Source organism: Acanthisitta chloris, unplaced genomic scaffold, assembly GCF_000695815.1.
Source record: "Acanthisitta chloris isolate BGI_N310 unplaced genomic scaffold, ASM69581v1 scaffold38117, whole genome shotgun sequence".
NCBI classification, from domain to species: domain Eukaryota; kingdom Metazoa; phylum Chordata; class Aves; order Passeriformes; family Acanthisittidae; genus Acanthisitta; species Acanthisitta chloris.
In genome coordinates this window covers 1-14,029 of record NW_008681603.1, presented here as the reverse complement: position 1 = coordinate 14,029, position 14,029 = coordinate 1, and the positions used below count along the sequence as shown (strand labels likewise).

The window sequence follows — 14,029 nt, the reverse complement described above, 5'->3', positions numbered from 1 at the left end:
AGGGAGAATAGCAACTGCCAGTCCTGCATGGAGCTTGTCACTCACAGCTTAGAGTGATACAGGTTTTCTCTGCCTTTTGCTTCCATTTTCTCTCTCCAGTGGGGGTAGTAATGTTACAAAATCAGCACATGCTGTGAGGATTAGTTCCTGTGACATTCGCTGAGCAGTAGGTCTGTGCCAAAACCTGTAAGCTATGTTTGCTGCAGTTCTTGCTCCTTAGTGTGTTTTGTGACAGAAATCATCTGAGCTGTGAACATCTCATCCCAAATAACAGTGCCTATCCAGGGTTGTGGAGATCAAGTATTGAGGAAATGACCAGTTTCTAATACCTGCAAGTGAAACCAGATTTGTAGCTCTGGTAGCTGCAGAGTCAGGACAGTTGGCAGCATGTGCTGGTGGTGGGATGGACAGGGTTCCACTGGTGTCACAGCATGACCCTGGGTGCCAGTGCTGGTGTTGGTGTGTGTGCTCACAGTGGGTGCCTGTGCTGTGTCTGGTTGGTTCTGGTCTGTGTTGTGCATCATGGTGGTACCTTAGAAATCCTCAAAAAGCTGTATTAAGATCTTTGGGATTTGCTGCTGTGTACAAGAGTAAAGAGAAAGAAACTCTTTTCCCCTGTATTTAGTTTCATAAAAAGCTCTCTAAGAGTGTAATTTTAAAAAAGAGTAGATCTGCTGGCAGAAGGACAGAGTGCATTAAAGATTTCTTATCTCTTGGGTGTTTGCTCAGCTGATTTGTGTGGTGAGGCTCAAGAAAAGAGGGCTGGCTGGCACTGCAGGTAAGGGCAAGGTCAGGTGCATTGAGCTCATGGTTTATGCAGCAGCTCAAAGGCTTCTGCAGACCTGAGCTCTCTGTGGTGTGGACTTGCACTTGAAGAAAAGTTGCATACCATACTGAGTGTTCTAAAGATACCTTTGGTTTGGAAAAATTAGCTCTTTTTAGTGTAAAAATTGGGCGAAAAACCTTCAATAACTGGTGTCACTGAGGTGAGGCTGAGGTGTTACAAGGGAATAGCACACACTGAAGTGCAAGACCTGTGGTTTGAAGCAGCTTTGCTTTATTACATTTTCCTTATTTGTGTTATTGATAATTTTGAAGCAGCTTTGCTTTATTACATTTACCTTATTTATGTTATTGATAACGTTAACTAAGGTTGAATTTGTTTTTCTTTCTTCCAGATGAAATAAAAAGTGAGCTGGAAAAGCAAAGGTAAATCATTAACTGCAGTAAACTGTGTGTGGAATGAGCAAGTGGAGATGTGAGAGTGTCTGTATATCACATCAGTGAGTGTGAGAGCACTCAGCCACTCACCTCTCCGCCAAGAACATCTGGCCCATGTGATCCACTTGCACAATGTTGTGGCTGTGGGTACTCAAGCCATAACTGCCTCTGGATTTCACTGTGAAACAATTGCAAAACCTCTGCAAGGTGCTGGATTTCACTTCCTTTTACTGGGCTTAATACAGCCGGATAGGGAATGACAGGAGCAGTCAGCAGCCTCTGCTTGGCAGCGTGTGCTCTTTGGTACCTGTGTCAAGATCACCGGTTTAAATATGACTTAAATCCAAGTTTTAAAACTGTTTTCCAGCACTGTACTGTGATTTAAAATGGGCAAATGGGCCTCCAAATGTTTTCTCTTTGCTTAGCTCCTCTTATGGGCCCTGTTAAGTCTGTCCATGTATTCAGTTGTGCAAGAGTTCCCCAGTATTTCAGGTAATGGGAGTGTTGGAGTATAGTGAGGGGAGAGTTAAGCTGATATGAAAAAGATCAGCTGCACTGTAAATAAAGTGGGTTTTGTGTGACTTTAAAAGGAAATGGAACTTCCTTTAAGGACATGTATGTGAGCTAGTTGTGGTATGTTTGTCTGGTGGGTATCGCTGCACTCTGAGCGTAGGAGCGGGGAACGCGTGGTCTGCTGTGCTGTGCGTGTTCCAAGAGCTAACAGCTCCTCTTCCCTGGCCTAGAGAAGGCACTGCTGCTCCACCGAAGGCAAATTTCATTGAAGCGGATAAGTATTTCCTGCCATTCGAGCTGGCCTGCCAGTCCAAGTCTCCTCGCATTGTCAGCACATCCCTGGACTGCTTACAGGTGAGCACTGTGCCGGGCAGGGTCAGAGGGGAACAGCACTGCCCTGAGCCTGCCGTGCTGCTGGCAGTGCTGATGTGAGGAACAGCACTGCACTGAGCCTGCCGTGCTGCTGGCAGTCCAGCTGTGTGGCAAGCCTCCCCCTAGGGAAGGGTCCCTACTGTGTCAGTGAAGATGCTCCATCTGTGGTGCTCCAAAAGGAGTGTTACCGTGGTGTCTCTGGGGCCGATGCGGGGCAGGTCAGGCTCTGGAGTCTTCTTTGTTCCTCTTTAGGTTCTTACAGAGTTCTTACACATCTTGGGCAGAACCTTTCTGTTGTGAGTAGGTACAAAGACTGATGTTAAAGAACTTGTGTCTGGTTATGGTAGGAGGGGATGGTCTGGGTGGGAGAAGCTTGTGTGGCGGTTAGTAAAGTCTGTTCGGGCCAGGTGTGTGCACTACCCGTGTGTTTGGTGTCCAGACTAGAGGTGGTGGTTGGTTTTGTGTCAAAACTGCTTGAGTGAGTTTTGCCATGCAACCACCCATTTTTATGCTGTGCTAAACTGTATTTTTCCAAATAGTGTGTGGTCACCTAAGCTCATTGTTTCTGCCCAGAAACTCATTGCCTATGGACATATCACCGGCAACGCTCCGGACAGTGGAGCCCCCGGGAAACGGCTGATTGACCGGATAGTCGAAACCATCTGCAACTGCTTTCAGGGCCCTCAAACAGATGAGGGAGTGCAACTGCAGATAATTAAGGTATTCTGGGCAGCAGAATGTAAGGGAATGCTTTGTAAATGTTTGTCCTCCTTTCTGAGATGAGCCATCCTGCAGACAGCTCGATGCTCCTCTTCGAGGCTTGCAGTGCCCACATCCCTCAGCCCAAGCTGCAGGCACTGGAGCTGTGGTGCAGTGCCATGGGCTGCTGCTCCAGCCTGTCTGCTCCCATGTCCATCTTTCCAGACACCTGCAGTGCCAGTGGCACGTGCTCTGGTTCTGAAATCAATTTGGACTACTGTGGCTGAGGTTGGAAGTTGGTGAACATTTTAGTGATCTACTTTGATGGTAGTGTGGGCCAATTGGTCCTTTCATGGAAACACAGCTGTGGGATATAATAACTTCCACTTGGAGAGGGAATATGTCCCTTAGTGGAAAAGTAGTTGTGATAAAACAGTGACAGCAGCTCAGGAGAGAGCAGAGATATCTGTAAGTTCTGTTAGACTTTCTTGGATTTGAACTATGCAAGTTCCTTGTGAAGTCTTTGAAGAGTGACCTGTGTTTGGTGACAAACCCACTGATTGTTCTGGAAGACTTGCACTAGCAGCATTGCTGCCTCGTTGCTTAGATTTCATTTGACTGTGTTCTGGACTTTTCCAGGCTCTCCTCACTGCAGTAACATCTCCATATATAGAAATTCATGAAGGAACTATTCTTCAGACTGTCAGAACCTGCTACAACATCTATCTGGCCAGTAAAAACCTTATTAACCAGACAACTGCCAAAGCTACCCTGACACAGATGTTAAATGTCATTTTTACACGAATGGAAAACCAAGCTGTAAGTAACTATTGCTTATGCTCATCCCAAGTGTTTGGGCTTGGCAAACGACAGAGAACCGTATTATTATTATTTTTAGTGGGTCTGTCAATGCAGTTGTAGATCTGTCGATGTATGGTGTCACACAACCTGCCCAGCCCTGCAGCGCAGCACACCCACTGCTGGCAGCAGGGCTTCACACTGTCCCTCCTGTCCACTGCCATTGGATAAACAAACGGTGGGAGGCTTCAAAAGTGAACTTGAAGCACATCTTTTGAATCTGACTGGCCAAGTGGTTGTAGTTTCACTGCTGACACGCGAATCCACAGAGGAACGTCAGTCATCGTAGGCGTGTCTAGTGCCTTTGATTAACCTTTTCGTATTGCTTTGTAAGGCACACGAATCCAGAGAAGCAGAAAAACCAAGCCATCCAAAGCCACAGACCCCTGCAGTGCCAGGAGTGCCCCGATCCCCCAGGCTGGGGCAGCTGCAGCACAGCTCCCCGGGCAGCGGCCGCACGGAGCTGACCAACGGCGAGCCCGAGGGGGCAGGAGCAGAGGGCAGGCTGGAGCAGGACCTCGCCCCGCCGGCACCAGGTGAACAGCACGAGGCTGGGGCTGCCTCCAGTTGGTGTTTGTCCTGGACAGTGCTCGTTTGGGCTGCTTTGAGGAGAAGTGCCTAGGGTCACAGGCTCCTGCCTGGCTGTTCTCAGCAGTCACTCAGTGTTGGCCATCCCTGGCTCCTCTCTACATTATAACTGTTGAAGAAAGGCTTCAGCTTTCCCTAGAGTTCTAGTAAAACTGTATGTGCTTTAGCTGTGTAGAACTTCAGTGGAGTTTGGCTTGGTTAGGTTGATGAAGGGGAAAGAAAGAAAGATAATAGTCCTGGTATGTGGGAAGTGATAGAATCGCTCTGAGGCAATTGAAGTCCTGTGGTAAAAATAATGTGTATTATGAAGACCATGTCATAAGCATATACTGTATCCAAAGTAGGAAAGTGGGATATTCCAAAACTGAAAGTTTGTAGCAGTCGATAAATACAACTTACAAAATCACTGCGGTAACAGTATCAGTGCTTTGATTTAAACAGCATAAGTAACATGAATGAGTACTTTTGTACAACTTCTCAAAACGGCTCTCGAGGAGAATACTGAGCAAAATCAGTAATTTTTAACCCTTCTGCCTCTGTCATGTTTTTCCTTTTAATCTTCTTCCTAACCAAAAATACTAAATTCAAAATTATCTCTGTGTTTCATTAGAGGAAACAACTGATGGAGGAAAGGAAATGGTTAAAGGCATCTTGGAAGATGTGGTCAAGTCAGCTGTGAAAGGTAGCAAAGTCTTCTAAAGTGAAATAGATGCATATATACTGCCAAGCTTTCATTCCCATGATCATAGAAGCATGGAAGTCATTTCTTTGACCAAGTGTCTTGACAAGAACACTGTCTAAGGCAGCAAAAACAGGTTTTGATTGTGTTACAGTGTTCTTCTTCTGCTGATCACTGAGAAACTCTCCAGTTTAGCAGCGCTTCTTCCGTCCCACTCGGTGGCAGAGCTGCACAAAGTCAGGGGGTGAAAAACCCTCAGTGGGTGGTTGTAATCAGTTTTCCTCTTCCCCTTTAGTGGCCGAAGAAAAGCAGGTAACAGAGGCAGGCAGGGCTCTGCCTGCAGTGGAGACTGCAGAAACTGTTGTGTCTGGCTCTAGCAGCGAGAACGTGCAGACAAACGGGATTCCAGATGATGGGCAGTCTGTCTCCTCCACGGACAATCTGGTCAGTAACTTCGCCTGGTGCTGATAGACATCTGGGAAAGAAGAAATGTTTCTATGGTGCCAACCAATGGAGTGGGATCTAGGGGAGGAAGGAGAATGAAACTAATGTCCTGCTCAGGTCCAAAAAGGAAACAGCAACTGCAATTTAAGTGTATATTGAAAATAACTGTCCTAGAAGTGATTATGTTAGTTGTACTTTAATACCAAGTGGGGACAGAGGCAAAGAGTCAGTCAGCATGTGTGAAAAGACCCAGATCCCTTATAATCCTGCCTAGGTTTAGTTTAAGCTTTGCCAAATGTACCATTTTCTTTAATCTGTAGCTGATTCTCAGAGGAGCTGTGGAGTCTGCTAATTGCTCTGTTCCTTTGCCTCACTGAGGATCTGGTGTTGTTTCTTGCTCTCAAGGAAGCAGATGTGTCTGGACATCAAGCTGCTGCCAGATTTTCCCACATTCTACAGAAGGATGCCTTCCTCGTGTTCAGGTCCTTATGCAAGCTCTCCATGAAACCGCTCGGGGATGGACCTCCAGATCCCAAGTAATGAGACTCTTTATCCCACTGTCCTCTCCAGGTAGCTTTGGGAGACAGTTAGGTTGCTGCTGTATAGTAGAGCAGTATTCAGGTTCACCTCTCAGCCCTTGTTTAGGTTAGCTTGATGAGTCTGGGATTGAAACTCGCTTTAAGTGATTAAAAATGTTGTACTTGAGATTATTTTGTGTGTAATGGGCTCATTAATCTTAGCAGTTGAAGTGGCCTTGACTACAGTATTTGTGAAGCTTTCGATGGGTTAGCAGGGAAGTGGTGGCACTGAGTTGCATCTGTTATGCTAGTCTGAGAGGTCAATGTTCCTGAAAAGCTTCCCAGTTGAGGTGGTAGAGGTTCGGCCACCCCTTGGAGGCTGATCCCAGCCCTCCTGCCCCCACCGCCGCGCGTTCCTCTGGGCAGTGCCCGGGCTGGGCAGGTCTGTGCTCAGAGCTGTGCCCTGCCCTGAGTGCTGAATTCCCTCCAGGTCCCACGAGCTGCGCTCCAAGGTGGTGTCCCTGCAGCTGCTGCTCTCGGTGCTGCAGAACGCGGGCCCAGTCTTCAGGACACACGAGATGTTCATCAATGCAATCAAGCAATACCTCTGTGTAGCACTGTCCAAAAACGGAGTCTCTTCTGTTCCTGACGTGTTTGAGCTCTCTCTCGCCATCTTTCTCACGCTGCTTTCCAATTTTAAGACACATTTAAAAATGCAGATTGAGGTGAGAGGCTTTTTATCTGTAATTTGCCTACGCTCTAGGTCTCAAAATGCTGCAGTGGTACAAAGACAGCTGCAGCTTACAAGTTGGTGTTTCGGTTTGGTTTGCTTACTAAACTGGTATATTGCTTACTAAACTAGTATATTGCTACTGTATTCAGATTCCAACATGCATGAAATGAAACTCGTCAAGAGAAATCACTGGACAGAAATGAATCTGTACTTTTGATGTGTTTCTAATTACTTCAGATCATCAAGTCCTTTACCTTGTTTATTTTGCAGGTGTTCTTCAAAGAGATCTTCCTGAATATTCTAGAGACTTCTTCGAGTTCCTTCGAACACAAATGGATGGTGATCCAGACTTTAACTAGGATTTGTGCAGGTATTTCCATTGTGAGCAGCAGTTGCTTCCCCGGCAGTGTATAAAATTGCTTTGAAGATAAATGGCACACATAATGTTTGAGTGTGAAGAGCTGAGTTTGATCCCAGAGTGCCTGGGTTCATGCCTGGATTGGTCCTCACTGCCTGCCCCAGCTGACTGATTCTTTGCACAGTGCTATTTTTCTTTGTTGTGCAGATGCCCAGTGTGTGGTGGACATCTACGTCAACTACGACTGTGACTTAAACGCTGCCAACATATTCGAGCGCCTGGTGAACGATTTGTCCAAAATCGCCCAGGGACGCAGTGGGCACGAGCTGGGCATGACTCCTCTGCAGGTGAGCAAAACAGCTTGGAAGGTCAGCTACTGTTGTTTCATGAACAGTGCTGTCTCTGCAGCATTGCTGACAGTTCCAGTGGCTCTTGCTGTCTGCAGCCTACTGGTGTTACTTGGTTTTATTGGTTTGCTAATGTGCAATTGGGTGCTGGAGCAATGCCATTCGTTTCCTGGTGGTTCTGCTGCCTGTTTGCACAGAGACCAGGCTGGTTCTGGGCTTTGGCTTGGGCTGCCATGGGAGAGTGAGCCACACGAGCCTTCCTCTGCCTCACTCAAACAACTGCCCTTCTGTGGGTGCCTTCATCCCGGGTTTGCCTGGCACAGACTTTGTGCCACATCTCCACCACAAGCATCTGTTTGTAAGGTTATCCTTCCCCTTAGAGGGAGGCTTGTGTAGAGACTGTTCGTGCTTTGGTTTTTGAAATTTTGTTATTCCTTGTTTGTGTTTTAGGAACTAAGCTTGAGGAAAAAAGGACTTGAATGTTTGGTTTCTATTTTAAAATGTATGGTGGAATGGAGCAAAGACCTTTATGTGAACCCCAACCATCAGAGTGGCTTGGGTAAGATTGTTTCCTTATGGAGAGACCCCTTTGGTCAATCAGTTTGCCCTTGTGTGTGCTCAGTGCTCAGCAGCTGTTCAGAAGTGTGGCTGCTGGGTTTGTTCCTAGCAGTTTGTTTATACAAGTGAAGCATGTTACAAACAGTTGTTATGCTGATGCATTAATATGCTGATGACTGACTGAGTGTCCAAATCACCAGGTGCTGTGGATGAGCTTTAGCCAGGCCCTTGTCTGCACTACAAAGGCTTGAGCAGAACAAGCCATGTGACCAATCTTGCAGCTACTAAGTTGGAGTTCAGGAATTTCTCCGTAGCTGCTGAATTATTTAGAACTGCATCAATAGAACATCTTCATGTGTAGTGCAGACTGACAAAAAGGGTACATGGTAAAATGACAGTATTGACTCATCAATTTCTGCTAAAAAGTTCTGTAACAAAAAGCTCTTGACTGAACAGGATAACTTAAGTCTTGCCCTGTTTCTAAATAGGTTCATATAAACCATCTGAGCAGGAGATGGCTGAAGGTAAATGTCTGGAGAGTGGAGGAAGAAGGAGTAGTGTCAGTTCCTTGGACTCCACTGTGTCATCGGGAGTCGGAAGCGTGGGTACCCAGACTGCTGTCCCAGATGATCCAGAGCAATTTGAAGTCATCAAGCAACAAAAGGAAATAATTGAGCATGGGATAGAACTGTAAGCCCACTAGTGAAAATGTGTGCAGTCATGTTGTTTCCTGCGGTTTACACAGCCAGACCTGTAGGCACCCTGACAAACTGATCCTGATGCTGAAGGCTTTGCTGCTCTTGTCAAAACACGATGCCTGGAGAGCGATTGGTGTGAGGATCAGGGTTGTCTTACAGCTCTTACACTGTTTGTTGTCTTGTATTGAAACAGTGTTTGGAGAATTAAATCGCTGGCAAGCAGTGCTTTACTTTCTCATTAGTTTGAAGATCTTCATACCTGTTCATGCTATAAGAAAAGTCTTGAACTGCAACAATTTTAGCATTTCATGGGAAGTCTCTAATTTTTAATATTTCAAGAGGTCAGTTTTTATTTGAGTTTATTTTATTTGAGTTTATTTGAGTTGATTTGAGCAATAACATATAAGGTTAACAGCAACTGAATGGTGTGATACAGGTTAAAGATTTGTCGCACATTCCTCGACTACTGAATGGTGTGATACAGGTTAAAGATGTGTCGCACATTCCTTGACTTTTTTCTAACTAGAAAAAACAGGACATGGAGCTACAGCACAGAATCTTTGGTTTATAAGGCTCTGTAGAACTAAAATCATATAGGCTGTGATATTTTGGTTGCATGTCTCAATTTCCCCGTGTTTCTGTCTGAACAGGTTTAATAAGAAGCCGAAGAGAGGCATACAGTATCTGCAGGAGCAGGGAATGCTTGGCACGACAGCAGAGGACCTGGCACAGTTTTTGCACCAAGAGGAACGGCTCTGTTTTGTAAGATCACATGCAGCACACTTACCCCAGCACCTCTGCCCTGCCCCTGATGTCTGTGTGCTCCCTCTCTGTAGCTCAGAGCTCAGGCACAGAGAACTGAAAGTGTAAGGCTTCTCGTGGGGGCACTTCATACCAAGGCTGCTCACTGTTTCCATGCTGTCCCAGGCTTCATAGCAAAGCACTGTGCTACAGTGAAGTGCTGGGGGGTGCCTTTTAGCTGTCCCTGCATTGGCAGTACCTTGCCAGCACAGGAGTGTCGTACCACAGTGGCAAAGGATTCTCTGCTGTGAGAGAAACCAGCACAGTTCAGCCTCCCTTGGTTCTGCAGCAATGCAGCTCTTGCCCTGGGAGGTGAGGGAAGCAGGAACATGCAGACTAAGGGCCTGTCTGGTGCCCCATCCAGTGGCTGCTCTGCCTGCTCAGCAGTGTGTGCCAGCTTGCAGAACTGACAGCTGTGCAGCTCTCGTGCTAGAAACCCTGCAGAGCTGGCAGTAATAACTGTTTCTTGTGTTTTTAGACTCAAGTAGGGGAGTTTCTTGGGGAAAGCAACAAGTTTAACAAGGAGGTGATGTATGCCTATGTAGACCAGCTTGATTTCTGTGGAAAAGACTTTGTCTCTGCTCTGCGTATATTTCTGGAAGGTTTCCGTCTGCCAGGGGAAGCCCAGAAGATTGACAGATTAATGGAGAAGTTTGCTGCTAGATATATTGAGTGCAACCAACGGTAATCCAACCCTTTGTGTGGGATGAGTGCCCAGAGAACGCTCTTTTTGCATGTGGAGCTGGAGCTAATGGGCTCTATAAACCTGCTCTGTTTCTCTCTCCCTCAGGCAAACACTCTTTGCCAGCGCTGACACTGCCTATGTTCTGGCATACTCCATTATCATGCTGACCACAGACTTGCACAGTCCACAGGTAGAAATTAAAAACATTAAACTTTGAGACGTCCAAGTGTTCCTGGAACTTGCATACAAAATCTGATACCCAACTTTGTTTTCTTTTACAGGTGAAAAATAAAATGACAAAGGAGCAGTACATTAAAATGAATAGAGGAATCAATGACAGCAAAGACCTCCCAGTGGAGTATTTATCCACAATCTATGAAGAAATAGAAGGAAAGAAAATCGCCATGAAAGAGACAAAAGAATATGCAATTACAACCAAGAGTAGTAAACCAAGTAAGAAAGAACTAGAAACTGGAGAGACCGCGGTGCTCTTGAGCTGTTGCAGGAACTTTGGGGTTGCAAAGTGGTGTGCAGAGTCCGTGTGAAAATGTCTTTGTGCGACACATAAAGTACATTGAATGGCTAATAGAATTGCTTGGAGTGGAACTGGCTCAGGATTTGTTCTGGGTTGGTTTTTTGTCTCCCTATCACATAGCTTGTCATGGAACTGGCTCAGGATTTGTTCTGGGTTGTTTTTTTGTCTCCCTATCACATAGCATGTTCAGAGGCTGGTAGGTGTCACGGTCCTTGTGATAGTGTTTGCAAAAGGAAGATTAGGGAGTTTGTCATGGTCTGTAGTCACCACACCAAATGTGTGTGGTGTGCAGCAGAAACCAGTATCCCCAGCTGTACCCTGAGTTCTAACCTGCTCTAAGATTTTTATCTTCAGTTTTCATTTGCAGCCCCTTTAACACTTTGTGATGCTCCATGCAAAGACGTGGAGTACTCTGTCACAGGAGAGCATGTCCATGCAGCTGTGTGGTGTTCCCTGCAGGTGTAGCCAGCGAGAAGCAGAGGAGGTTGTTGTACAACCTGGAGATGGAGCAGATGGCGAAGACAGCCAAAGCCCTGATGGAGGCAGTGAGCCACGCCAAGGCGCCGTTCACCAGCGCCACTCACCTGGATCACGTCAGGCCCATGTTCAAGGTGAGCGCTGTGTTCTCCTGGTGTCCTCCTTGCTAAGAGTTTGAAGCATGGAAGAAGGGTGGAGAATCACTCTGAAGAGTCTGGCAGTGCAACAGGTGGACTCTTTGGATGTGCTTGGTTTCAGTGACCTAGTGTTGTGGGCTAAAATTGTAATAGGTTTCTGACCTTACTTCCTTCCACTCTCCAGCTTGTATGGACCCCACTGCTGGCAGCTTACAGCGTTGGCTTGCAGAACTGTGATGACACAGAAGTGGCCTCCCTGTGTTTGGAAGGAATACGCTGTGCGGTTAGGATAGCCTGTATCTTTGGAATGCAGGTTGGTGCAGGTTGGCCGTGGGGCTCTGGAGGGCAGAGAACAGTTGCAAACAGCTTGTACACAGGAGATGACATGTCTCACCTGCTTTTTAAATGGTAAAAGATCTTGATATGACCAAACCGTTCTTCAACTCTGCTTTCCTTTTCCTGACTGAGTTTTCTATTAAGAGTGTTTGCTAACTCATCCTACTCTCCTTTAGCTGGAAAGTGCCCTGATAGTGCCAGCCTTCCACAGAGGGAATGCTGTGTAGCCAGGTGGATTTCTCTGGTGCCTCAGGGACTTGATTACGATGCCTGTTTCTGTGTCTTGTAGCTAGAACGAGATGCTTATGTACAGGCCCTTGCCCGTTTTTCCTTGCTGACTGCCAGTTCCAGCATCACAGAAATGAAGCAGAAGAACATCGACACCATTAAGACACTCATTACAGTTGCTCACACAGATGGCAACTATCTTGGGAATTCCTGGCATGAGGTAAACCTTGATGAGCTGTGGTGTGCTCTGAAACCTGCAGGATATCTATTCTTCTGCTATCAGCTCCCAGAGCCCTCTTGAGAGGGTTGGAGTTCTAACTTAGACCTTTGGCACTGTGTATTTTTTCTTGTATCGGAATGATTTGTGGCAGCTGATGATGTTGAATGAATCACTCAACGTCATTTTCAGTTTAGTTACGTTTCAGCTACATCAAAGCTGTTACCATGGTCAGAATTGTTTTAAAGGCTGGAGAACCTGAGAAGGTTTATACATATTGGATATGAATACGTTAGGACTAAAAATGTGGTGGTGTGCAGAAACACAATGTTTGATCCCTTTGGTTTTAGATCCTGAAGTGTATTAGCCAGCTGGAGCTGGCACAGCTCATAGGAACCGGCGTGAAGACTCGGTACCTGTCCGGCTCTGGGCGCGAGAGGGAAGGCAGCACCAAGGGCTATGTCTCTGCAGGGGAGGAGTTCATGGGCCTGGGGCTAGGTGAGGCTCACAAAGGGGCACATCCAGATGGAGGATGGCTACGAATACTCAGTCTTATGTTTGATGATTGATAATTAGTTTCCCAAAGGAATTTATTATTTCTGCATGTTGGGCTTGCTGCTCCAATTCCTGTTGTTTCTGCAGCATGTGCAGGACACAAACCTGAGGTTTTAGGCTGTGAATCAGAGGGGCAAGGCAAGCTGCCTTGCTCTTTGGGAAACCACGAAGGAAACATTTGAATTTGCAAACACGCTGGAGAGGATGCTCTACCTGATGGTGATGAATATAACAAGATTATAGCCCAGCATTAGCTACTTGTAGCTGACCTAGAGTTCATATTTTAAAGTAATATTTTATCCTTTCCAGTTTTGTTAACAGCATCATATCATCTTAGTACACGTAGCTGTGTAATAACCTGGCTCAGATCTGGCAAAGGCACCGTCTGCTCCATATAAATTACATGGTGCCCGGAACCAGGAGTCGCTTCTCTTTGTCTGTTACTTGTTGGAGTTTCCATGTTCCCGACACTCAGTGCTGGTTTTCAATGTCTGTGTTGCAGGGACCCTGGTGGGGAGTGGGGCTGACAGACGGCACATGGTGAGCATTCAGGAGTCCGTGGGGGAGACCAGCTCGCAGAGTGTGGTGGTGGCAGTGGACAGGTACTGGGAACACAACCTCTGCATTCTTGTCTGAGCCGTTATCTTTGCCATCTGCCTTTCTGAAAGGCTGTCTAAAGACATGCTGCTTTCCCAAACCACCTCTTGGGACAGGACTTGTTAGTAACTACTGAAACTGTTGTGCCAGTCTGTAGTCATAGCCTTGGAGTATTTGTTCTGTTACCACACCGAAGTCCAAAGGATTTGGGGGCATTCTCCACTTACCAGTGTTCTATAGGGCCCACTGTTAGTGGTCTAAACTGCTCTCAAGACTGAACAGCTGAAGGGGAAGAAGGGACAGCTGTGCATCCATAGTCTTTCTCCTGTCTGTTTTGACAGCCACAGCTGAGGGTATCCTCAGGCCACGTACAAATCCAGCAGGTGGCTGCATGCAGTGCAGTCCTGCTCAAAGCTTTCTTGATGTGTTTTACTGTCCCCATGAAGTTTAACATACTGTCACCCAAACTGTGTGGCAGCATTACTTGTCCAGGATAAAACCGTGAGCAGGGCAGGAGCACAGCAGACTGTGCCCTGCAGTGGGGAGGAGAGTGAAGGGGACGAAGGGCTGCCGAGGAGGAAGGGTGGAACTGATGGCCTGGAGGATTGTGCTGTAGGAAGGGTGGAACTGATGGCCTGGAGGATTGTGCCGTAGGAAGGGTGGAATGGATGGCCTGGATGATTGTGCCGTAGGAAGGGTGGAATGGATGGCCTGGAGGATTGTGCCGTAGCTCCAGGTGTGCTGAGGGGCGATGGTGTGTGTGATGGTGTGCGGCTAACGCGGCTGCTGTGTGTTCTGCAGGATATTCACGGGCTCCACCAGGCTGGACGGGAACGCCATAGGTAGGTGTGGGGGGATGTGGGGCAGGGTGGGGG

At 46.9% G+C, this 14,029-nt stretch overlaps 1 protein-coding gene across 1 annotated transcript; it reads left to right on the top strand.

The window, feature by feature from the left end:
• Positions 1-1,183: 1,183 nt before the first annotated feature.
• On the top strand, positions 1,184-13,996 carry LOC103805510 (brefeldin A-inhibited guanine nucleotide-exchange protein 2-like; the record flags this gene model as incomplete). Its single annotated transcript, XM_009078161.1, has 23 exons — positions 1,184-1,209; positions 1,965-2,088; positions 2,680-2,826; positions 3,445-3,624; positions 3,998-4,199; positions 4,862-4,933; positions 5,226-5,374; positions 5,780-5,910; positions 6,383-6,617; positions 6,896-6,995; positions 7,191-7,330; positions 7,781-7,889; positions 8,377-8,578; positions 9,237-9,348; positions 9,866-10,071; positions 10,178-10,262; positions 10,354-10,525; positions 11,067-11,218; positions 11,406-11,534; positions 11,847-12,005; positions 12,353-12,500; positions 13,060-13,159; positions 13,956-13,996. Coding segments are annotated over 23 exons (3,121 nt in total), but the record flags the coding sequence as incomplete, so codon positions are not given.
• Between the last annotated feature and the right edge of the window lie 33 nt (positions 13,997-14,029).